The 27,466-nt window shown below is 34.7% G+C and overlaps 1 protein-coding gene across 3 annotated transcripts in view; it reads left to right on the top strand.

The window, feature by feature from the left end:
- Nucleotides 1–27,466, top strand: part of TRPS1 (trichorhinophalangeal syndrome I) — a 280,472-nt gene that overhangs the window by 37,890 nt on the left and 215,116 nt on the right. The window contains exons 1-3 of one of the 3 annotated variants that reach the window (XM_012648613.1): nucleotides 7,852–7,888; nucleotides 11,093–12,030; nucleotides 25,138–26,267. In XM_012648613.1, coding sequence (XP_012504067.1) covers nucleotides 7,852–7,888; nucleotides 11,093–12,030; nucleotides 25,138–26,267 — 2,105 coding nt within the window. Of the gene's footprint in view, nucleotides 1–7,851; nucleotides 7,889–11,092; nucleotides 12,031–25,137; nucleotides 26,268–27,466 lie in introns of those variants that run through there. The other 2 variants (XM_012648615.1, XM_012648614.1) reach the window with 2 other exon arrangements.

Raw genomic sequence — 27,466 nt, forward strand, 5'->3', positions numbered from 1 at the left:
GTTTCTTAAAATGTTATGCAATTTATACATTGCTTAACTGTTGTTTATAAAACACTATAGAGTGTAAGAGAAATGTAATGGGAAACCAAGTGGTCTAGAATGGCTTTAGACTCCTTCAGTTGCAGCTCGTTTGTGTGCTAGGTCCATGCCTAGGCAAGTGGTTTAACTTCTCCATATCTTAGTTGCATTATCTGTGAAATGTGGATGCTTACAGTACTTTATTCAAAGGATTGCTAATTAAAATTAAAATCAAATGAGATAATGTACTCTTGGCACAGTGCCTGGCTCATGGTAACAATAACATGGTTATATTTTTCTTACTAAGTGAAGATTCAGGTTAGAATTACATCAACATTGAAAGTTGTGAGCCTTAAAAAAAAGTCTGGTTCTGACTTTTGGTGTCTTTCAACATTCATTTAGATTTTGGAAAAACTATTTGTAAAACACCTGAATCTGGAATTATATATATATTTTTCCCTTACTCTGTTGTGACAGATGTCCACAAGAAGATTGATGGAGAAAAGAAATTGCTAATTGGGTTGCAGGTGGTGAAAATCTTTTCTAAAGGTGCGTGTGTATATCTGTGTGTGTGTTTAGATGGATTCTTAAGTTTATATTGAACTTGAAAGTGAAGATTGACTAGATAACCTACACAAAACACTTAACAAGTGAGCCAATTTCTGTCCTAATTGTGTAGTTCTACACATAGGTATCACATCACTATTCTTTCTCTACTATGTGAATGTGTAAAGTAGAATCTGTGAAGGCCCAGAAGAAACCTGGATATATGGTCATCAACTGGGGCTTGAAACCTCACTGTGACCTTACCATTATGTCTGTATTTGTGTTTAACACTGATTTAAGATTAATTTCCTGCTTCAGATTTACTTTTTCATCTGCCTATTCTATTTTATTTTATTATATTATATATCTTTCTTTCTAATCTTTGTTTTAATCTTTGGGGGTAAGGAGAGTACAGTAACAATAAAACAAAATCCAGAAGGCTGTAAAGCTATGGGATCTGCCTGACATTTGCACGGGTGACATAAGGAGTCTACTCTGTGTATACATAATTTCTCTTCTTCTGCATCACCCAGAAACGTGAGCCAGACTAATATTAAGCTATCACAATCATAGATTGACTCTGTACTAGACACGTGCGTATTGACTGCGATTCCAGGTATTGGTTTTCTATCCTTCATTATTGGTATGCGTCAATCTGGGGACACAGACTAAGTAGAGTTGGAGGAAAGGGATTTATTAATAACCAGGAAGGAGCACGTGCGCTAGATAGATTTTCTTAGGTATCTGCAAACATTTGATAGCTACTGATTGTAACTAGACGAACTCCACAGTTCCCTCAGTGCAATCCCGGGTCTTTCTCTAACACCTTTACACATTCCATATTTCGTTGAACTCTTTGCTGTATTTTGGTTCCTGACTTAATTTTAATCAGATAAAATTTAAGTCATTATAAAAGAATGAGACAAATTTAGAATACAGAATTTTAAACTGATCACTGTAGTTAGACAGCATTAGAAACAACTGAGAAAAAGTTAGGGCTTCTTTATGCAGTGATACCTGTGTAATCTATTTAGCTCAGCAGTAACATTGGGCTTATACAGATATATGTTTATGAATGTATAATTTGAACGTCTGGGATTTTATTGTACATAGATAAACATATTCTACCTTTTTTAAATTCAGTATTCTATCTGTAATCCTTTACCATTAGAAATTCTTAAAAAAAAAGTTGCGATTCATAATCTTTTGTGATGACATACCCTAATCTTTTAATGTTTTTAGCTATGCTAGGAACAAACCCAGAAACCAAATACAAACGCTTCAAAACAGTCCACTTCAGAACAAAACATCTTAGTTTTCTTGCCAAGTTAATGAAAGAATATTGGTTTTTTGAAACATATTACACATGCTTTAAAATCTTGGTTATATTTCTTCCTTGAACAATACTATCTTACAGCATCATCCTCCTATGTATTCCGCAGAACATTAGTTGTGTTGAGTAAATGGTATTATGTAACATAAAGCCAAATGAGATTGGGAAATTCCAGTCTAGATTGAACAGACTCCACCCTCCTCAGTCCCTAGATTTCTTAGAGCTGTAATTGCTAATGCACGTTGTGGATCTCTGGGAGGTATGTAAAGTATACAGTTTCCATTAGACTTAATTTGACCAAGGAACCTTCTTTTCTTTTATTTTTTTTCTGGAAGCTAATATCATTGGAAGAATGGAGAGAAAATTCTTGTACTTCTTGTCATGTGTGTTTAAACAGTTATCATATTAAAATCCCAGGTAGAGTTTAGCTCAACTTGGGATGAGCAGAAGCAGAATGTTCTGAAATATGATAGTGGATTTTAAAAAAAACGCCCTTATTGCTGAAGCTTTCTAAGCTTGTTACCCAAATTATGAATGGATTCTGTGTTTACTTTATAGTATTTTTCCATGCGTAAAACTTTTCTCATCCTAGAAGACAGGAAAAAGTGGTTCAGTCTATCTTACTACCAGAAGTTGCTTTCAAGTATAGATTTTTTTTTTAAAAGATTAATTTTCTTTGGAAAATTTCAGAGTACTTAACTAAAGTGAACAATGACTCCAGTGTGTGTGTTTATAATTTGTTTTTATCAGGAGGAAAAATGGTGGTAAGTGGGTTAAATTAAGCATTTGGCATGAAATAGGATGATATCTAAACAAAATTTCCTATCAATAGTGTGTGTTTATTTCACAGTATGAAAGTCATGTATCAATATCAGTCCCATTTATTAGCTTAAATGGAATTCAAAAAATACATATAGAACAAAGATCCCTGGCCTTGTGGAACTTACATATATTGACACTCTGAATTTATTTCTAAATCCCTATTGTTACGAGAATGCATGGGCTGACTCATTGTGATGTTTGTGCCTTAACCGTTGAATGCTTCCCGTGGTTTGATCCTTAGTTCATTGGTAATGGTGAGCACAGTGGTTTATGAGTTACTTCATAGTTTCATGAGGAAGAACTGTTGCATAGGAAGGCCCAAGCTTACTTCCCTTCATTTTGTAGAAATGCGTGCGCGTGCGCACACACACACACACACACACACACACACACACAGAGTACATTACCAGTATAAGTTCTCAATATGTCTTCACAACATTTGTTTTAATCTTATATTGAGGTTGGTACTCTTAATAATAATGATAATAATAAAACACCTTGCCTAATACACTTGGCTTACTGGTGCTCTAAAGATAGCGAGTATTCTAATTGAAGTATGTTATCTTCACTCCATTAGTTTCACTGTACTATGTATGTGTGTCAATTTACCAAATGGATTTGTAGTATTGACATGCAGGTATCTTACGAGAGAACTAAGCCAATTATATTGGTGTATGGACTTAATAATTGAGATTTTCTTTTCTATTGTATAATAGATTGGAAAACAGAAAAACCAACATTGATACATAAAAATTAAACTACCTTTACTATACAAAGATATTTTTCAGCAAATTCTGGGAAGATAGTCAAAGGCATTTCTACAAAGCATACCACTTGCTATTTTTGTTATCAGTGAAAATCTAATTTACATACAATAAAATGTCAATTCACATCATAACCATCAAGATAAATAGATGCATTTATACTCTTTTAGAACTCAAGTGCTATGCTTGGCTGTTTGCCCAGGGATCAGTTGAAATATTCTAAGTTTAACAAAGAAGTAAGGGATGAAGTTGAGACTGGCCATGTGCAAATGTGAAGTCAGATTGGCCTGTCTGAATCAACAGTTGCCATTGTAGATATTTTAGTTGTTTTTTTTCCTTTGAGAGGAAATTGAAAGAAAAACTACATATGTGTGGGGAAATGAATGGTAACGTTTCTTAATTTGCCTAGTGAAATTGTGATGTTATTCAAATCAGAGTTTTTAATACATTTGCCTCTCACCGATTATGAAAGGAAAAATAATGAATTTCCCTTTCCTTTAGATACTCCATGATGTATACTTGCTTTATTTTAGCTACCCCATTTAGTAAAATAGGTGCCTGCTTCATTTTTTCCAGCTATATTTTACAGTGTCATTTAGACTTCTAGCATAAAGTATTTGAAAGAAAATGAAAAGTTTTGTAATTTTCTTATAAAAGTAAAATGGTTAATGAAATTCTTTTTCTAACATGTACATGGATATATGAAGACCCATTTTGGCAAATAGGACATTATTACTTACCACACTATCTCCTTTTACCTAGACAAGGGCATTTGAAATGAGATATTTAAAATATAGAGAACATAGCATGATGAAATAAAAGCCAAATAAAATGTGTTTGGGCCAGCATCAAAACTCTTTGAAATAGGATATCTAAATAGTGTGCATTTTTATCTCAGAGAGGCTTGGGTTAGTTCTAATGTCCAGATGACTATTAATGGGCTTTGTGCTCTGAAGCATATGTTAATAGAAGTGATCATTTTGGATTAATTTGACGTGAATTAATAAGAGATTTATTTGATGGGAGTTGTTTGAAGGTGATGACATTTAAATCTCAAGGATTTAAGATGTCCAAAATTACCTTTAAAGATTCGGAAATACTCAATTCAGAGGGCAAATTAAATAGAAATGGATAGCAAAGAACAGGATATGACATTGAGTTTATGAAGTTTGAAGCAGTTTACAAAAAAAGTGATCTACCATTGAAGTATTGCCCTGGAATCTAAAGAAATAGAAGACATTTAAACTTCAGTAATTCTTGGGTTTGTGAATTGGATAAACAATGTTCTCTTGCATTTTATAGTTCACTTAAGCAATCTGATTTTGATCTGTATATATGGAGGAGACAGGATTCAAGTGTTTTTTTTCCTTCTAAACCAATGAGAAAACACATATGTTCTTTAAAAACGAACTTTATGTGTTGTTCATATGGAAGCTATCTAGTTTGCTATAGGCCCAAGACTTGACCTTCCTTTTATTTCGCTATCACTTGCTTAATTCTTTAAATACTTTGTGGGGACTTTTGATCAAAAGAAACATTTTGCTATTTTTTCTTTCTTTTAAATATTTTTTATAAAAGCTTCATGAAATGTGTAATTAAAAACTAAGTATTCCTGTGCTGATGATACAAGCAAGCATGGAAGAAAACATGTTTATTACGAAGCCCATCATGAGTTTTCTTTTTGTGTTAAGCTTTGATTTCAAACACTTGAAAGTTTTATTATCTAGAAAAACAAAAAGAAAATGTCATTTGATATTATATATTATGAAAATAAGAACTGCTACTTATAATAAAAATCATGCTCAGTGGTATTTGAAACTGAGGTCAAATTACACAATCTTGCCCTCCTAATTTTTTACAGTCTTTTCTGGATGTATATATACACACACATTATATGTACATATATGAAATAATATTTTGAAAGATACTCAAAAGTCTTAATTTGACAATGAAGAGTTCCTTATAATTATTTTCTTTGCATTTGAAACAGATCCTTCCTTCTTAAACAAATGACATCTAATAAAATTAAAGTCATTATGCTTAATGTATCTGGTAGATAGCTGATGCTGGATATATATTTATTGAATGAATGAATGTTGGGAGAAATGAATAACTGAGTAAAGGATAGGCATCAGTGGTATTTAGGCCACTTTTAGTACTCAGTGGTTTAATATTTATAGTCTTTCAATGAAATTGGACAAAGGTTTTCTAAGGTAAAACTGAAATTCCATTAACAAGGATGATTATATAATTACAGAGGCAGGAGGAAGTTTAAAAATGATTTAACTCCCTCATTATGCTGATAAGAATAGAGGTTCAGGGAAGCAAAGGGACTTGCCCTTGATCACATCAGCAGGTGATTTGAATTAGATCCAGAAAATAGACACATCATTTCCGTGCTATTCTTCTTCCTTAGGTTTCGATTCTTTACTGTGTTTAGAGTGAAGATACTACAAAGAACATAGAGTTTACATCTCTTACCTTCAAGGAGTTTCTCATCTAATGGAAATAAACCCTAGTTTTTATCTGCATTGGATGATGTGTAATCTAAGCTCTGTAAATTACTGTAATATGTTGATTATTTCTTTGGTTAAATTATTTAATTATCTATTGCAAGGTTATCTGGTACAAGAATATTTCATAAATGTATGTGTGTATATATTTATATAGTTACATATTTTCTATAAATATATATACACATATGAAAAATAACCACATTATTAGTGGACAATTCACAATATCTAGGTAATAATAGAAAACTAAAATCCCTTTTGCTGTGAGGGTGCCCTCCTGAGATTATGATTCAGTCTTCTATAGAAGAATTTTTTCCTTATATATTTAAGTGAGAAACAGTAGTTATCAGAATTTAACCTCTAATGCTGATTATTTCCACTGTATAAATCTGTCTAAATGATACTGTAACATAGAACTAGTGCACTTTCCTACTTTTTAATAATAGCAAATGCTTTTGCTAAGAAAACAAAAAAAGCTTTTAGATTTGTTTTAATTTATAAGGAAATATAGTTAATTAAGAGTAGAAATTTATAGTTTTTGCAGCTGAAATGTCTCATATCTCAACAATGAAAATTAATACAAATAGAGCATTTTGTGGAAGCTAAATATATTTTTAGCCTGCTTAAATATCTTGGCACATAATAAGCATAATATGGGCTGTTAAGGAGCATTCGTGTATTTGTATAGGTGGAGAGTAATGTGAATGTGGGCCTGCTCACTATTACCCCCAAGAGAATAATTATTTACCTCACAATTAAATAGAGGACTTAAATTAGCAATTTTGAGCCTTGTAGTCTTGTTTAAATTCTTCAACTCCTTTTGTCCAATCACTTTTAGCCCCGTTGTCTAAAATGGCAGTTTATAGTGGACCTACCTTAACTGCCATTTTGAACTTTTTTCTTTTCGTGGTCTGTACGATGATTATTGCTATGTAGTAGACTGATCAAGTTTAAAATAGAGTTGCCAAGACTAATGACTGAGGTTCATCGATGTGATTAAATGTTTTAACAGTTTAAAATTTTCCCTATAAAAGCCATTGCTGGTGTTTACAGATTAAGAACTACCCCCCCTCCCCAATGTAGGTAAGTATTATAGTCATTAGGGTTGAGGGTTTTAGAGGTTAAATAATTTCACCAACATCGCAGTCTGTTATGGAAATGATTTCTTGTCCCGTAATCTTTTATATCATGTTCCTCCTTCTCCTGTTGCTTTATTAAAACCCAGGGGAGGGGCCGGGCGCGGTGGCTCATGCCTGTAATCCTAGCACTCTGGGAGGCCGAGGCGGGCGGATTGTTTGAGCTCAGGAGTTGGAGACCAGCCTGAGCAAGAGCAAGACCCCGTCTCTACCAAAAATAGAAAGAAATTAATCGGACAGCTAAAAATATATAGAAAAAAATTAGCCGGGCATGGTGGCGTGTGCCTGTAGACCCAGCCACTCGGGAGGCTGAGACAGAAGGATTGCTTGAGCCCAGGAGTTTGAGGTTGTGTGAGCTATGATGACGCCACGGCACTCTAGCCCAGGCAACACAGTGAGACTCTGTCTCAAAAAAAAAAAAAAAAAAAAAAAAAACCCAGGGGAGGGAGAAGATCTTGCTCAAGATCTGCTCATGCTTTTATCAGATATCTTTCAAGCAGCCTATGGTGCTGGCATATTAATGTGTTTTAGGTGTGAAACATGAAGGTATGTTTACATCATTTAGGAAGGAAAATATTTTTTTTGCTTTGTTTTGCAGATGTACAGATCAGCTCTCAAAATGTCTTCTGTGTCTTCCGAGCGTCTTCTAAGACAATTGCATTAGCCTCCTGCTAGTTGACTAATAGAATTAATAATTGTAAAAAGCACTCTAAAGCCACATGCCTTATGAAGTCAATGCTGGGTATGATTTTACAAGTATGTGATCTATTTTTTCAAGTGAAAATGTTAACTGGAAAAGTTCTTGGCACACAGTAAAACATCGTGCAATCTGTTATTTGTCTTAGAGATAATAACTTGAGGGTGGCTATGGTCTTAACGGTATCTAACTTATGACTTGCTAGGGGAGTTTCTTCCACTTGGAAGTATTGCAAATGTGCTTATATTTACATAATATGTCACTCTGAAAAATTATGATGATATCGTTCCAGTAAAAAATTATTTTTTCTATAGCTACTTCAAAGTAGAGTCAACTAAATTAAGCAGGATTTTTTAAAAACAGCAACCAAAGAGAACATGCCCCTGCCCCCACAACAAAAATTAAAACCCAAATGACCTTTTTGATATTTCTTTGAAGTTTTAGCAGTTTAACATTCTTTGCAATGTATATTATTAAGGGCTCTATTCAACATAAGGAGTCAGTGAGTCATATGCATTCTAAATGTCTGTTGAGTGGAAGAAGGAACTGAAATTTGAAAAGATGATAATCTAATTAAATCATAGTTTCTCTCAGGCACTAAAGATGCTGGTTGAGTAGTTTTTAACTATGACCCATTACATCTCTTCATATTAACAATAAATCAGCAAGATCTAAAACTTTCTTTGTTCTGAAAAATGTTTTTTCAATATTAATGTATTTAGATCTATTCACTTTTAAGTATTTTATCTTCATTCCTTTGCTATTTAAAATGTTTCCATTTTTACAGTCACCTTGACATTAATATATGAGCATAAGCCATTTCCTCTTCATTCTGATGGAAGGATAACCTTAATGAATTGAATTATTTCTTTCTTATTTCTTCATGAGTCCTGCGTTTCCATATAGGATTTTTGATCTTTTTCATGTAACCATATCCATTTCATTTAGGTGAGTCATTGTTATATTCTAGTTACATTAAGGAGATGGTCAAATACAAATAATATAGTTATTCAGTATTTGTCCAAGGAAAGATTTTATTATAAGTAGTTACTAAAGACATTATGTGTAATGGAAAAAATAATCAGGAAATTCTGGAGGGAAAGACAAGAGATCTGTACCAAGCCATTACATTTTTATATGTAGCAATGTCTCATTTTCTGTAACCTAGAATGTCTTTTACTGTAGGCCAAGTTAAAACAGTGTATATTTTGCTTAAATTTATATTTTTAAATAATTTCTTTAGCATCCTTGTCTATTCTTTTTTTTTCCTTTTTTTACTTTTCCCTTTGTTGGCTACCAGTAAAATTGCCCTCAATTCCATGTGTTGTTACACCCTCCCAAGCCTACTTTAGTCACTTCTGACAGAGGAACAGAGGACTCCTAAAATGTTGAAATTAACAAATAAGAGATTGAAATGCAAACATTAAAAAAAAATTAACTAGTGTTTCCTTTTTAAATGATGGTTACCCAGCTTAATTAATTTTAGGGTTCAATGGAATGACACCACGGTGACGTGCCTATTCCCCTTCTTTCCCATAGGAGGCCAGGCAGGTTTACGTTGCCCCATGAACATCACTTGCACTTGAAACTTTAGTCTTTCTTCCTATATATAAATTTGTTTTTTGTTCCAAGAGGGAGAGGCTATGGATATTTGATAATGTTATTGGTGTATAAGAAGAACAATGTGCTGTCTTAAGTACAATTATACTATTTTTGACATATTCAGTAAAGTGAATTTTTACCTTGTAAATGATTCCTTATACTCTAACTGGTGCATTATCCTTGTTCAGTGATTCATATTATAAAAAGTTTGCTTGACCAGCTTTTCAGAAGCAAAGGTACAACCGTATATACAAAGCCAGTATGGTTCCTCAGCACTTGTGAGAAATTATAGATGAAAACGACAAAACCATGTTATTAATTTGGATTTTCTCAGCGCGTTTTGGATAATTGTGGTGTAACTAACTCTGTTAAATCGGTCCTTATGGCAGAGTTGGCTAAAAGAAGGCTTGTTTTATTAGAACGTAACAGGTGGAATTTTCCAAGAGACATTTGGGGTGATGACTTAAAAAGCGCTTGCCAGCTTCTCAGCTAAGTGATTAAGGAACACAGGCCACAGAATGGAACCCAGTCCTCGAAGAGCCTTTGCTAATGCAGCCTTTTATTGACACAATACAAATTGTTTCCTATTTCTCTATATTCTTAGAATTCTGACTCATTAGACCCTAATAGAAGAATTTGTTACAGCATTCTTCTTTTGACCTCAGGCACTGATGCCACTGACTTACTTGAAAGGCACAGTTGAGCTAGCATGTAAAGGTAAACCATAGGAAATTGTTAATATTTTGCCATTTTGAGCAAAACAATGACAATGTCATGTGGTTCAACTTAATATTTCACCTTAGTTAACTTTCAGTGCTCCTGATGGTGGAAGTGGTACTATTTTCACTAGACTATATACATAGAAATCCAGGTTCCCCATTATGCTGGATGGAGCCCTAGTAAAACCTGACCTGACCACTGTGATGTGCACCAGGTCCTCCTCCTAATTTTCAGGCAGGATCCACGTGTGGTTTAAAGAAATTTATTGATAGATCAGAAATGAAATATTTGTTATGCTCCCTTTCCTGAAAGTAATGGGGAAGTTTTCACTGTGTTTATAACATGGCTGTTTGTCTTTTTGAGTATTAGGATGTTTTGGTTGAAAGTATATTTATATTCTGGTTGCACAGTATAACGATATTGAATTCCAATTTATATCGTTTATATATACATATACATATCATATAAATAAACATGTAATGTATATTCTATAAACATAAACATGTATATATATTTTATAAACATGTGTATATCTTATGTATAACATATAACATGTATAAATATATAAGCGTGTATGTGTGTGTGTGTGTGTGTATATATATATATATATATCATTGACTGTAACTGAAGAAAGAAATCAGGCAAAAATATAATTGCCAGGAAAGAATAAATAATAGGAAGTCTAGGCCTAGTAATCAAAATGAATATTTAATATTCATAAAACAATTCTAAAATAATAAATGTGACAAAAATAATTCTAAGTGCAAGTTGTTTGCTTTAGTCTCAAAGTTTTGCTATTTTTTAAAACTGATTTTTTTCCTAGAGCAAGTATTTTATTATGCACCTTAAAAAATGTGAATAGAATAAGTAAAATATTCTAGATTCAATTACATATGTGTAATTTCAAAATAACTATCTGCCTTTTCCATATATTTTTACAGATATGGTCCGGAAAAAGAACCCCCCTCTGAGAAACGTTGCTAGTGACGGCGAGGGCCAGACCCTGGAGCCTATAGGTACAGAAAGCAAGGTATCTGGAAATAGCAAAGAATTTTCTGCAGATCAGATGTCAGAAAATACGGATCAGAGCGATGCTGCAGAAATAAATAATAAGGAGGAACATAGCTTGCATGTTCAAGATCCATCTTCTAGCACTAAAAAGGACTTAAAAAGTTTAGTCCTGAGTGAGAAGGCTGGCTTTAATTATGAAAGCCCCAGTAAGGGAGGAAACCTTCCCTCCTTTCCACATGATGAGGTGACAGACAGAAATATGTTGGCTTTCTCATCTCCAGCTGCTGGGGGAGTCTGCGAGCCCTTGAAGTCTCCTCAAAGAGCAGAGGCAGATGACCCTCAAGATATGGCTTGCACCCCATCAGGGGACTCATTGGAGACAAAGGAAGATCAGAAGATGTCACCAAAGGCTACCGAGGAAACAGGGCAAGCGCAGAGTGTTCAAGCCAATTGTCAAGGTTTGAGCCCAGTTTCAGTGGCCTCAAAAAACCCACAAGTGCCTTCAGATGGGGGTGTAAGAATGAATAAATCCAAAACTGACTTATTGGTGAATGACTTATTGGTGAACCCAGACCCGGCACCTCTGTCTCCAGAGCTTCAGGACTTTAAATGCAATATCTGTGGATATGGTTACTATGGCAACGACCCCACAGATCTGATTAAGCACTTCCGAAAGTATCACTTAGGACTGCATAACCGCACCAGGCAGGATGCTGAGCTGGACAGCAAAATCTTGGCCCTTCATAACATGGTGCAGTTCAGCCATTCCAAAGACTTCCAGAAGGTCAACCGCTCTGTGCTTTCTGGTGTGCTGCAGGACATCAATTCTTCAAGGCCTGTTTTACTAAATGGGACCTATGATGTGCAGGTTTGTGTTTTGTCTTGTGATCTCTTTGTACAGAAAAAAGTAATTAGTAATGGAATGTGAATTCTTACATGCGTGTTAAAACCAAGGTTCCAATACCAGATAGGCGGCCTGCTAGATCCAGCAGAAGAGGTGGGCACACTTCATAGCTACTTCATCCAAGTACGTATTGAGAGTTGTCTTTAGCCTCTTATTATGGAAAACAATCTGAACATTTCTACTAGTTTGGGAAAAGTATTTTTATGGAATTAGCTAAGCTTCATATTTCTGGACATATTTCATGGTAATTTGATGTTTTCACAGCCTTCTAAAAATGACACTAATCTTTACAGTTATACATGATACTAATTCATGCCTTGTTCTAGTTTCAGATTATAAGGCTTTTGCTATAATCTTTCCTTCAGTGAGTGTCTTTCCTGTGTCTTGGATTAGGATTTGATTTTATACTCATCTCTACTAGATTTGGGTCATATTGATGGTTACAGAGATATACTTCTGCAAAAGCAAACTAATTGCAACTGAAAATTTGAGAATAACATTTTATATTGATTAAAAAGAAGTCAATGTGATTGTAAGTACTAGGGACGCCAGAATGGCCTTGGTGTGGGCCAATAAAGCATTCCTTTTTGCGTTTAAGGAAAATGGCAATAATTTATGAAAGCATTTTTAGTAATAATTTAGATTTATACTTTTATTAAAACCAGTATACCTTTTTGATCTACTTTTTTGTCTTTAGTTTATGGCATATGTGAAATGAAAAAAAGAAAATAAACCTTACCATTTCAAATAGAATGAAACATGGAACTTAGTCTAAGGAAATGTATTCTTTTAATTTTAGTAATTTTATCATAGTCGAAACTCATTGTCACCTTGAGAAAGTGTATTAGTTTTTGTTACAGTCTGTAGATTTTTATTGTATTATTAGGCCAGGGGATTTCAAAAACATATTAGGTTTAATATTAACCTTCTTTAGGAATGATTAGAAGTACCAGAGAACTAATGAAATCACATCACAATTATTTGACCTAGTAAATCCCTTAAAATATCAGTCATTTTTATCAACTCAATAGCTACAGCTCATTTGCCTTAGACCTCCCTATTGACCTAGTGCCAATTAAGAAAGACAGGCAAAGGGGTTATAAATAACAGGTAGTGAACATATTTTGCACTACTTGTGAGAAGAATCAGAAGAGAAATTTCCGCATCCTTTAAATGTCAGAATGGCAATCTTACTGCTTTAAGGGAGATCAAGAAGAACTCTTAAAAAAGCTAGTTTCATTTTGGTAAAGATCTCTAAAAATTCCATCTTACTTTATGAATTCCCACAAATAGAATTATTTCTGTGGAGTAGCAAATTAAGCCAACGTAGTTATTATGCATAAAAGCTACATGCTTTGAACTGCTGTTTTATTAAAGATCATTTCACTGTCTTATGTCAGATACACTCTGCTATCAAACTATGATTGGAAAGCAAATACGTGTGTTAGATAAAAGGGTTGGAAGTGAATAATGTCAGTATGTGAAACTGTGTTTTATAATTAGCAAGTAATATGATGTTAATACCTGGATTTCCGGCAGGAGTTTCAGTTTGTTCACTCCGGGGACAACTTCTGAGGGAGGCTGATCTAGGCTGTCAGGAAGGCTCTAAAATGAAGATTACTAAGGCCTATAGTTTGGAAGAATTCAGATTTTTAAACACACTTCCATTTCCCCCAAACAGTTATTTGTTAGGTTCTTAGTTATTTATAGTAAAGTTTATGTTTGGGTAGAACAAGCTGGACACTTTTCCCGGGCAGTGACTTTAGAAATAAAACAGATGTGTGAGCTATCTGAGTTTGAACTAATACAACTAGAAATAAAACAGCTGATCCTAGACTGTGCTGTCTACTAAATCCTTCCAGCACACAGTAAAGAAGACAAAAAGTGGTAGGAAATAGCACACAGGAAGATAACCTTGTTAAGATCAATTTTTTTCCAAAACAAAATAATATTGCTAAAAATAGAAAAAAGCAATCTGTGAGAAAAGGGGGTGATTATTTCAAAGAAACAACTGGATTTTGAAACAAGTCTAAAGGGTTATTAACTTCAATTTATGAAGAGAACACTGAATATACTTGTAGGCCCAATGCTAATCTTGAACGCTTTGTACATACACCAGATATTGATGCAGAAATATGTTGTGAAGATAAGTAATTTATTAATATTTTTATGCTGAAATAAATATTGAACAGCTTCTCTCTATGTGTAAACTGAATAAAAGCACATGTGAAATTTCCCTTTTTCCCCCGAGTTTGTATTGCTGAAATGCTATTTGAGAGATTCTTTCCTTGGCACTTGAACTGTGTGGAGGCTAAAAGCTGTGGGAGATAAATTGCTGACTATAGGATTTCTTTAATGCGGTTTTGTCAGAAATACATAGTTAATGCCTTGTGTGTATTCTGATAAAAAGATAGTTGGTAAATATGTGTATTACAGACAAATAATCATTCAATCTCAGGAATTATTTATATAAATCTATAATTTAAGCTAACCGAAGTAATAGATGAACAATTCATTAATCTTTTTCAATTAAACTGGCCTTTTCTTTTTTAAACATTCAGAACAGTTGGTGGCTAATGATAGATTTATGACATTTTAGGCCAAGAAAAAAGGAACAGAAGCCAGAAGCAAAGGACTTAAAGAATTCTGTGGCTTTGATGTATATTTTGGTTTGACATGGATGGTTTTAAATAATTTGAACCGACTTGAGTGCAAATATGAGATATACAGTTGGGAAAAAAAGAAGTACAGTAATTTAAACAAATTCTAGTATTGTCAGTTCTAGGTTCAGATTATTTCCCATAGATTTGGAGGAATAATTGAAATTTGGACATACTCATACTGGTAATACACACTTCTTTGTAAATTATATCACAAATACCTGAGTCAAAGAATTACAAATTGGTTAAAATAGTGTCAAACAACAATCTTTCTTTGTGCTGTATAGCACATGGAGCCCCACCAGGATAATGGAATTCACTGTAAAAAGCCACCAAAAGGCCAAGACTGTCTTTTCTAAGTCTGTCAAATTCATGAGATTCTCCCCTACACACCTTGATGTAGCACGCCCAGCCCTGAAATCAGAAGGGATGTTGATTCTTTACCAAGGAAAACAAGAGAAGATATAATGACTAGCCAAGAGCTAATTGATTTGACCAGGATGTTAGTTTCTCAATTTTTCATTTTCCCTGCATGTTTTATCAATTTGTTATGCTTACATATTTAAAAATAATGGATGTGGCACGATTGGTAAGCCCTTCATATAATTTTTACTCTCTGTATTCAGCCTTTGAGGTTCACGTATAGACCAATAATAAGACAAGAGATTGAGTTCTTAAAAAAGTAATTACAGCTTCTTTCTTTTTATTTCTGCTTTATTAAGCTTATATTTAAACCATCACTGAATGGAGGCCTGCATTAACAACGCGGACTTTGCTGTTTCATTAGGGCTTAATGTGCTATGCATTAGGGCGTTTGCATCATTTTTATGGGGGAGCTTTTAGCTCTTAGATCAGGTTATAAAAGTAGGACTCCTGTCAAGTTGTGCTTCCCACGGGAAAGTGTTTACACTGTCCCAAGTTTATATACTCATGATGTATGTGTTGTCTTTTCATATTAGTGAATCTTTTCTATTACTCTGCATTATTCAAGACTCCAAGGAGGTAGCTACTTGATTCCAGCTATTAAATTTATTTCGACCCTTAATGAAATTCTAAGGTTAATAGAAGAATCATATTATTAACTTACCAGGGTCTATCTTGTATTTGAGCTAGGAGTGCCACATTTCTGTTTTGTAAATATTTTTATCAGAGTTGCACAATATGTCATGTAAGAAGCAGGAAGAACAGATTTTGGAGAGAGGAAGTCACCCTTTGGATTTGTATTTTTAACATATTTAACTGTATGAGGTTTATAGATCTTCAGCACATACCAGTACAATCATTTGAACAGAAGATTACAGTTTGGTCTGAAAAAAAAAAATCAGGGAACATTAATCTCATCGTGGTTTATTTTGACTTGTCTTAGATTTTACTTCCAAACATTTATTTTTTGCCTTGGCGTTTCCTTTGATCTGGAGTAGGAGGGAAGTTGTAGATCTTAGCAGGTTCTGTTTCTTTGTTTTTCTGAGTTGAGGACAATAGCACTTTAGAAAAACTGGTGAATGAGACTTTAATCGATTCAGACTGTCTATATAGAGTACAGAATGTTTGACATACGAACCCATGCTTATTTTCAGGACTGTGTCTCTTTAACAAGTAATAAAGTGTGCAAAATAAAACATATGCTCACCCCAAGGCCATAAAGCAAAGCAAAGTTCTGGCATATGCCAGGTTATTTTCATCAGTGGAGATGGCCGAGCTGGATAATGTAGCCACCCGAGTAGAGTAGTTTGACTATCTTAACTAATCCCTTTACCTGCATGACAGTTAAATCTCCATTTGGCTTTGTTACATGAGAGTGGGTACAATAAATGTCAATCCCTCTTTGATTTTCAGTTTATTTGTTATCGTTTAAAGAACATATGTCATTTTGTTGAATATCAGTATTTCTCTCCAGGCAGAATGTTTAGAAGAAGAAATCATGATTATCGGTGCATCCAATCAAATTTAGCGTTACTCAACTCTTCATAAAAGTTTTATCTCTCAAATGGGCCTGCTCTGCTAACCATATCAAGTCAGGAGATTATTCAGTATTTTTTATTTTTTGGGTCGTTGTAATCACAGCATATGTGCAGCTGTTGGAAACACAGATACACAAGTAGTGCGCCAACACCAGGACAGCTTGGAGAGGGAAAGTCGTTCCTTTCCATTTTCTGATTGCCTTCGTGGACTCTAGTTCTGAGAATCGGTAAACCTCTTGAATTCCTCATTAGATGATTCCAAATTTTGAAGCAAATGTTAGGCATTTTCAGATTATCAGACAAATCAAATGTAAAATTTATTCTTCTGTATTACTTTTGATTTGATTCATACTTCCTTCGTCTTTTAGTTTATATAATCAAAAATTGCATGCATCTTTCATTTTTTTTTCGAATTTTGGATTTGTAGCAAATAATGGCTAATGTTTATTAAGGGTTTCTTAATATGTACATATGTACATATATCGATCTAAGTTCTTTACATGTATTAATCAACTCATCTTCATAAAAACCCTGAAAGTAGATACTAACATTATGTCTATTTAAAAAAAAATGAGGAAACAGAGGTAGATTAAAGGAACCCACTCAGTATCACCCAGTTGCATAAGTAGAGAGAATTGGATGCACACCAGGGGAGATAGGCTACAGAAGCCTGTCTTTACAGTTGTGCAGATATACAGCCTTCCCAAATATGAGTCTGAGTTTACTGCAGATAGAAAAGCAATTGAAGACAGGCCAATTGCATGTAAGGAGGAGGTGGAAGACTAGTAAATCTGGGCTGTTTGATGCATAGCCTGTGAATCACATTGAATTTGGGGAGTTTTGTCATTTTTTTTTGAGATTGTCTGTTATCTACTCTGTGTAGTGTAATGCTACCTTATTTATATTTATTAAGCTTACAATTGAAATCATTGGAAAGAAAATTAAGTTTGCTGATTTGTCTTTTTTTTAAATTGTTAGGCGTCATTGTCCCTGGTACTTTTGCTGCAGAAACTGGTTCTGGTATGGCAGGTTAGGGGCAAATTTTGATTTAATCAATTAAAGGTGCAATGTTTTATCCCCAAATTAAGGGATATTTTATCCATGTGTTTGATTTATTTCGTATTCCCCTCATTTAAGGATTTTTGGTTTAGGAAATTATGACTTAATAGATAGTCTGAGAGTTGTCTTCTGCTCTTCTAGTTATGAGGCACAATTTAGGTTGGTTTTTTAATGAAGATTAAATGTTAAGCAGATGCACCCTGTTCCCATTTATGTTCTCCAAGGCTGTGTAATTAAGGTTTTATCCCCGGCCTACATTCAGTGCAGGCATGGATATGGAGGCAGAGAACAAATCAGAATGCCTTTGGGTAGCTAATTTGAGTGTGGTGGATACTCCAGCCATGGTTGGAGCCGTGTGATTTCACTGGACTCTGAAAGTGAGAGAAGTATAGGGTACCGTGAGCTGCTTGGGAATTCACATAATCTGCCTGTCTAGCATTTCTCCTTTCATATTTAGGTGACCTGTTGATGCAAGATTAAAGAACACCTGAATTCTTTCATGTGTCCAGTAACATATTTGGGAATCTTATAATGAACCATGGTTCGTTCTAAGACTTGTTTTTCCAGCTGACGGGTAGCTTGATATTCCACTAGTGCTTCAAAGTCAACATATGTAAAAGTGAAATTCCCCAAAAACTTTTTTTTGCTTTCTTTCTTGGATACTCCTATTTTCAATTCAGTCAGACTGGATATCTTGGAGTTACCCTGGTTTTATTTTCTGGTATTATCTTTCCCCAAACAGTTACAGTTTCTCCCATTCTTCCTGCCTTTATTCTTTTACTGTCATTGCCTTCATGTTTATTTTGTAAATTCTTACTGTTTTTTTTCTTTGTTTTCTTTCTCCCTCTGTTCTCTTTTGGTCTCTTTCTTTCTCTTCTTTTCTTGCTTCCCTGTTCTGTTCTCCTCTTCCTCTCCTTTCCTTTTGTTTCTTTTCCCTTCTGTTCCTTTTTTTCTTCCTTCCTCTTCTATTTTTTCTTTCCTCTCACCCACTCTTCCTCTCTCCTCTTTCTTTTCCTCCCTCCTTCTCTTCTTCCTTCCTGCCTGCCTTTTCTCCTTCCTGCCTTCCTTCCCTGCTTCTTGCCTTTCTTCCTTCTTCCTTTTTAGAATTCTTAAAAAGTCTACTTATAGATCAATTGTCCTACATTTTTCAGAAATCATAGTTCTACTTCTGTTAAAAAGCATATCTTCTAATCATATTTGTAACTTATACAAGTTATAGGATCTCCAGTAAGACACTACTTTTCTAAATTCTCTCTCACTATTCTTCTAGAAGGGGTAATAGCAAGAATAAGGCTGGCACATTTGTATTACTTGTTGCATAGCAGGTACCATTTAAAGATGTGATTCCTCAATCTCCCTCGGTGTTTCCTGAGGGCGACTTGCATTGTTTTACTCTCATTGATAGCTTTTCTCATTGTGTTTCCTTCACTTGAAATGTCTTTCCTTGGTCACTGCCTTTGAGGCTGTCTTCAAGTGTCAACTCATCTGTCCACAGCTTGGTTGTCACCTCCGGAAGCTTTTGCTGACTCGTCAGTCTCGGTTAGATGCTCTTCGTCTGTCTTGTCATGGAACCTGTTACATCTCTCGGCGGAAGCTAGTATTCCACTGCTGTTGTCATCTCTTTACTTGTGAGCTCTTTGTGCTAAACCGCAGGTTGGCGTTTTAGACTCTGTCACTTCTTTTTGGATTCCTAGTGCTTGGCAGTAGATGTACAACCCAGCATCCCTCCCGGGGGGAAGGTTGTTCCACATTTTCAGGGATTAGACTTTCCATTTTCTCCTTAAAATACTCTTTAGAACACACATACAATTCTTACACCTCTCTCTCATGAGCCAGTGGCAACTGCAGGTCAGATGCGGGAGGGGAGTGCTGTGGAGAATCCACTTAGCTTTATAATCCACTTGCACTGCACTTTCTCTTTTGTCTTTTTTCTTGTAAAAGTTGCCTTCCAAATTGTTAAGACTGACCTTAAGATTTATTGGTATTTGTCATCCCAAATACCAGATAACAATAGGAAAATTAGTTCAGAAGTATCCTGAGTAAAATGAAGAAACCAGTTTAGGGTAAACTGTTTATTGATGTAATCCAAAAAGCCAATTATAAAAATGTGCGTGACAAAGAATATGCAGTATTTTTTCTTTAAATGTGCCCCTTATACCAATTTGAGTTTTGGTCTCCCCCACCACCACCCTCCATTGGATGGCTCTTATAAATCCAAATAAGGGAATTATTACAGTGACACCGATAGGAATAAGCTACAGGAATAAGCTATGCATAGCAGGAGAGGGAGATGATTGCCATATAACTAGATTTGTTGCTGAGATTTTTAAACATTTAGTCTCCACTAAAAGTATATCACTGAAGCACACTTTATGTTCTGGAATTTTTTTTTAAAGCACTATATGTGTAGAAACCTTCCCTATGTATAATATATTAGCAAATTAATTCTGCCTATAGTTATTTTCAGCCAAGATCAGACCTTATGGATTTCTTTGTTATTTGAAACTTCAATATTTGAACAGTGATTTTTTTTTTAAACAACTTAGCTTTTTATTTTTAAGGTTTTACTTTTTTGACTATCAGCCCATAACCTCAAGTCCTCTTAAATTAGTACCCTCATAATTGTCTCTGTTGCTATCAATTATAGTACTTGAAAATGAACCACATCTGAGAAGAGGTTTGTGCTTAGTTCAAACAACTTTTTTTTTTTGCTACATTGAAAATAAGTACATGTGCTAAAGTGTCATTTTAATAGTTCTGAGGCTTTAAAAAATATTTTCCTTTGACATATTCTTTTAGATATTATTATTAGTTTTTGCTCCATATTATTAGGAGGAAAGAAATAAATCGAGGTTAATGACCTTGAAAAAAGTCAACTCTTTTACAGTTTTCATTTATACAGAAGTTTTACATTTTTATGAAAAGACATATGTAAATAAATTATACATAAAAGCCATGGAACATACTACAGGGAAGGAATAGTTTTTATAACTAGGGTTAAAATAGAATAAAAAGCCATTATAGTACTCGGTGAAAATTTAAAATCTGTTCTTTTTCATGCCTCAACAGTTGTGTTGAGTGTTTCTATAGGACTTTAATTCTCAATCAAATGGCTCCATAGTCATTTGCTTTTGGGTGAAAGATGCATTTTTTACTCTTTTGAAGAAGCCCATGTATGTCAGGTCATGGTAATGGTGCCATGAATTACTATAGCTTCCTTATCCCAGGTAACTGAGGGGCCTTGGTGAGAAATTCCCATCTGTGCTCACATCTACGTTCAGTTCACTCATTCATTTGACCAGAATGCCTGTTTACTTCCAAATGTGAATAAGACACTATTCCTGTAGCCCAAGAAGGAATATAAAAAGACACATTCGCTTTAGTAATAGCAGAATTGAACCTTTTCATTTATAGCTAAAAATACAGGTAGTGACGTCTATGTGAGTTTGTCACTGAATGACTTTGCCACTTCTTTATTTAGTTTCTTCATCCTATTGTTGGGAGAAATTTACTTGGATGGTTCATTTTATTAAATGATAATCATGTCCATATGCATATTACTATACAGTGTGCTATCTAATATGGTATTCCCTAGACACATGTGCTGTTTAAATTTCAGTTAATTATGATATTAAATTAAAATAAATTTAAAAATCAGTTCATTTGTACTGGCCCTATTTCATGCACTCAGTCGCCACATGTGGCTAGTGGCTACCATATTGGACAAGAAAGACTATGGAATATTTCCATCATCTTAGAAAGCTCAAATTGAACAGGATGGTTCTACACTTCTCACTTGTTCCTCACAATAATCCTATAAAATGGCAAAATGTACAATATTATTTATATTCATAAAGATGAGGAAACTGAGGTGCCAGGAGGTTAAGTAATATATCTTCTCCCAGAATTCAATTTAGAGAACTTCCTCTGGGAGCAAACAAATATAGGCAAAAGTAAAAACAAATGAAAAAGGGGTTTAGTCTACCATTTTTTATTTTAAAATATTAAGTATCTGAAAAGCAGAGATGTGGTGTAGCTTGTTCAATGTTTTATCCCTAATATCTACCACAAAGCCTGACTCAGACTAAACACTTATTAATTACTAATTGAATGAATGAATACATGTAATTTTTGGCCCAAGAAGAACTTGAAGTTTAATATAATTTTTAAAATGTGTATATCTATACCAAAGGAACTACTGGGTTGATAGGTTATAATTGAAGTTCTGGTTAGCAAGTGAAGAAAGATTGAAAGCTATACTCCTATTCTGCTTGTGATCTCTTTTTAGTATAGTCATAACTAGAGAACAGTACAGTTTTCTACTCTTTGTTGGATTCAACCATTTGAAAGGCTTGCAGTAATTCCATGAGTGTGTAGACACTGTTTCCTAGCAATAAGTTTCAATAAACTGTTGCTGCAAACATTTATCCGGCATAGCTGTTCTTGCTGTGTATTTGTTTTTAATCTACAAAACAACAGCTTTAAAATAACATTTATGGGTCATGAATATGATCAATAGCCATGGGTACTGCCTTTTAAAATAATTATGTTTTATTTTAGAATGGTGTTTAAATGATATACATCAGTTATATTTCACTATGACTGAAGTACACATCTATTGCTATAGAAAGTATAGAAATTGCTACAAATATAGATTTCCTCTTTTGAAAGAGGAAAGGGGTAGAATACTAAGTAATTATGTTTTCCAAAACCGGCTTTTAGAATATGTGATTCTAGTATTATATTAGCTTTTAATAATATATAATACTAATGTGATTTACTGATATTAACCAAGAAGGCAAATATGTAACCTATAGAAGCATCAGTATTGTTGTTCTTGTCATTAAATGAGATCTATGAGTTTTTGTTTGCTTGCTTTGGTGACTTTTAAAAGAGAAGTTAGTAGTATGAAGGGATTTATTCTTCATCATGATTAAAATATGTAGCCATTATAAGCATCATCAATAATGGAGTTGACAGATCTTCCATGGGTTAAAAAAAAAAACAAGGTGTAGACACTACCAAATTAAAATGCCTAATGCAGTTAGTTAATCCTAAACCTAAATGTTTTACTGATAATTTTCCACGGAATTGCCTTTCTTTCATAATCTCTTCACCTAGTCATTCTTAGCCTGGATTTTCTGATTCTTAAGGTTATTGTCAACAACCTGGAAGGGCTGGAAGGGATGTAGATACACTTAGTAATAATTTAAAGTCACTTCAGAGTCATATGTTCAGGGATTTCTTAGGAATATGTGCACCCTTTGTTCAGCCCTTTCAGTGTGGTCATGGCACACGAGGCTTAAAGATCGCAAAATCAAAGAAATAGTAATGATGTGTGGTGGTTTCTTGGGAATCTCCATTTTACAAGCAGAAGTTCAAAGCGTTTTATATTAGGGAAGCTCAACAACTCTGAAGCAATGTAGAAGTTGAAACAAGAAAATTTTCATCTTTAGATTTTGTACATTTTCTTTGTCTATATTAAAGAAGAATGGAATACTTCTGAATTTGTCCCTTTTAATTCAAATTTTAGTCCCTGAACAAAGTACCTGATTGATGGCTGTCCATTTAAATCATTTGTTTCTTTAGATATAAAGTTTCTCCTCACCTCCAGTGAATTGGGAAATATATGCAGACATTATATAGTATTATATATTAATTTCAGTGCAACATTTAGTTGTGTTTGTCACTTAAAAGCTAGATTAGACTGTTTTAGACTGTACACTTGAGTTTATGGCTTTGACATCTCTCACACCATTGGCTGTCAGGTTGCTGCCTGGGAGGGTACCCTGTTCTTAGTTTTCTGGTTAGATGATGCTCTGTTATTGACAGACTGAAATCTATATGCTCTATGATGGTTATAGACATTATCTTATGCAAAACATTATAATCCTTTGCTTAAAGGCTATGGGAGACTTTCATAAATTATTATCTTAATGTATAGTAAATGTTAAGTTGTTTATGTATGAATGTACATTTCCTAGAACTGTAATTACTAGACATAAATTTAGAGGTTGCCCCAGTTGAGAAATAAGAAATCTGTTGGCTAGAGAGGTTAAATAACTCAATCAGTTTCACGCCTTTCTTTAAGTAGCAGAAGGAAAACTTAGATCTTAGTCCTACAAAATAGAGGTACACACATATATCTCAGTGCATTACAGGAATATTATTTGCATTTTAAGTGGATCCTTTAAATGATTTTGAGATGCCTGAGACTTTTCTCATGGAGTGATTTGGATATGAGCAGTGATCACACGTGTCATTTTTGAGCAGCTGTTGAAGAAGGCAGAACATGATTATGCCACTTGCTTAATATATTACATCTGGTTGCTTGAAAAATTCAAAAATTCACTGGTGGTTGGAAGGGAAAATTTCTCCCTTTTTGGAGCATTTCATTCAAAAACTCTTTTTTAAACCATGAATTTTACCTACTCAATGGTGGTGCTTAATTGAGCTGCCTTTTGAGGTGCACACTGAGAATGGAGGAACAGTTTTATATAAAGTGCCCTTTGAAGGCCTTTGTAGCCCTGATACCGTGTAATTTCACAATTTGGGAAGGAAAGCAGAGCTCTAGTGATTTTTATGGTGGAATTATTTTATTTTGGTGTTTAAACATCCACGTGATTTATTCATGGGAGCTGGGGGCCTATCGCAAGGAAACAGAGCCTTAATCAAATAAGGCCCTGGAAGGTTTTCTTCTATTCATTTGTCCTAGACTGTGAAACATTTGAAACACTTTACATTGGTTCTCTTTTACCAAGATTTACTGTCCACTCCAATTCATTTTATTTTTAGTGTCATGGTGCATGGTTGGGGTTTGATGATAAGCCATTTTGTGTGGTCATTTTGGCACCTTTATTTTACCCAAAAGATAGACCTCATCTCTGCCAGCAGCCTCAGAGCCATAGGAGCTGAACAGAAGATTTCCTTGGAGAACATCTGCATTGAGTAATCTCTGAGCAAATTGCCTTTGGTTTTGACAGCCACCCTTAGCTTTTCAAAAAGAAATCTCATGTGATTTGGATGCTTCTGTAGGAATGTGATTTCAAGGAGGCAGTAGTGAAACCTACTCAGTTGAAAATTATTTTTCCTTAGCTTTTTTAAAGTACATATTATTAAATCTTTTGAGTTAGTTATAGTGCTTTCATTACTTACCTTCATCTATTCCTTTGGCCCAAAATGTTTGGCATAATGAACCTCTCGAAGAGTAGCTGTTGAGAAATGAAGAGTGAATTTATTTGGCTCTGATTATTCAAGTGATTTCATAATAAGCAGGAGTACTGTTGTCTTTTGTGATGAGAAATACTTGTCAGTCTCTCCCCTCCCCTCTGCAAGGAGCCCATTGAATTCATGACATGTTTAAAGTAACATCCATTTCTTTTACTCTCTAGGTCACTTCAGGTGGAACGTTCATTGGCATTGGACGGAAAACACCAGATTGCCAAGGGAACACCAAGTATTTCCGCTGTAAATTCTGCAATTTCACTTATATGGGCAACTCATCAACTGAACTAGAACAACATTTTCTTCAGACTCACCCAAACAAAATAAAAGCTTCTCTGCCCTCCTCTGAGGGTGCAAAACCTGCAGAGAAAAACTCTAACAAATCCATCCCTGCACTTCGATCCAGCGATTCTGGAGACTTGGGAAAATGGCAGGACAAGATAACAGTCAAGGCAGGAGATGACACTCCTGTTGGCTACTCAGTGCCCATCAAGCCCCTTGATTCCTCAAAACAAAATGGTACAGAGGCCACCAGTTACTACTGGTGTAAATTTTGCAGTTTCAGCTGTGAGTCATCTAGCTCACTTAAACTGCTAGAACATTATGGCAAGCAGCACGGAGCAGTACAGTCAGGTGGCCTTAATCCAGAGTTGAACGATAAGCTTGCCAGGGGCTCTGTCATTAATCAGAATGATCTAGTCAAAAGTGCAGAAGGAGAGCCAATGACCAAGGCAGACAAGGGCTCGAGTGGGGTGAAAAAGAAGGACTTCTCCAGCAAAGGAGCAGAGGATAATATGGTAACAAGCTATAACTGTCAGTTCTGTGACTTTCGATATTCCAAAAGCCATGGCCCTGATGTAATTGTAGTGGGGCCACTTCTCCGTCATTATCAACAGCTCCATAACATTCACAAGTGTACCATTAAACACTGTCCATTCTGTCCCAGAGGTCTTTGCAGCCCAGAAAAGCACCTTGGAGAAATTACTTATCCGTTCGCTTGTAGAAAAAGTAATTGTTCCCACTGTGCACTCTTGCTTCTGCACTTGTCTCCGGGGGCGGCTGGAAGCTCACGAGTCAAACACCAGTGCCACCAGTGTGCATTCACTACCCCTGATGTAGATGTACTTCTCTTTCACTACGAGAGTGTACATGAGTCCCAAGCATCGGATGTCAAACAAGAAGCAAATCATCTGCAAGGATCAGATGGGCAGCAAGCAGTTAAGGAAAGCAAAGAACACTCATGTACCAAATGTGATTTTATTACCCAGGTGGAAGAAGAGATTTCCCGACACTACAGGTAAGCCATATGAGGGTCAGGGCACCAAGAGAATGATAGAAAGAATCCACAGATAGAAAGGGGACGGAACCAGGAATCGTTGGGAGTAATTTTGATGACTTGGGTGAGTTACAGGGCCATATCACATAAAAGATCATTCAGAAAATTGCAGATAATATATTGATTGATGTGATGACCACAGATTTCACTTTGGTCATTTGTTTCAGATCATGTACTCATGTTTCATACTGATTTTATATCATTTACTGTGTTTTTTTTTTAAATTCACAGTGATGCTGATAATACTGATGAGTTTACTAACTTACCATAATCCATTTATTTGTCCTTGCTAAGTATGATAACATCCCAAAATTTTTGACAGAGCAACTCCAAATTAAAGGGGCTATTACAGTATATACTGTTCTCCGTTCCAACTGAGAAACAATCATCTTGAGAACATGCTGCTCATTTTTCTTTTATAATGAGATTGGACATTCTTCTAATTTTGAAAAATTGTCCATCATCCTGTTTGGCATCCAAACAGTAATCTGAAGGTGAGAATTTTGTAGTATGTGTGACTTTGGATGTATACTTGCTCCTCTGAGCAGGTAAAACTGCTTAAGTTATTTCAAATTCTTAAATATGCAGTGTATGTTAGTGTTTTTCTTCTACTTTTACCCTATTCTCTTCCTAAAAATTAATTTTTCAAGTAAATCTTTTATACTTTCTAAAGGTGAGTTTAGGATACATACCTTTATTTCATTTATATGCTAATGAATCAATTAATTCTAAAAATACACATTGTACCAGGCATTAAATATGCAGGAGAAAACAAGACAAACATAGTCAGTGCCCTCATGGAACTTGTGGTCTAGTAGGGAGGACAAGGAACTTAACGCATCTTGATGAGAGTGATGAGTGTCATAAAAGATAAAGTTTATGTGAATATAATAATAACACACCCAAATATGGTGGATTAGGAAATTCCTCCCCAAGGAAGGCACATTTAAACTGAGACTTGGTTATAAGCAGGAATTAGTTCAGGAAAGCCCTGGTAGTGCATAGTGTTCAGGTATTACTTAGCACTTACTGTGTGCTTTCTTGTGATTATGCTTCTGGGCATCAAAGTAAAGAGCTTTATTTACTCTTTTCAAGTGTTTTTCTGCATGTAGATTCAATATCCTAGTTTAAAAACCTAGTTATTTCAATTTTTACATTCC

This window comes from Propithecus coquereli, unplaced genomic scaffold (genome assembly GCF_000956105.1).
Source record: "Propithecus coquereli isolate 6110/MARCELLA unplaced genomic scaffold, Pcoq_1.0 Scaffold290, whole genome shotgun sequence".
NCBI classification, from domain to species: domain Eukaryota; kingdom Metazoa; phylum Chordata; class Mammalia; order Primates; family Indriidae; genus Propithecus; species Propithecus coquereli.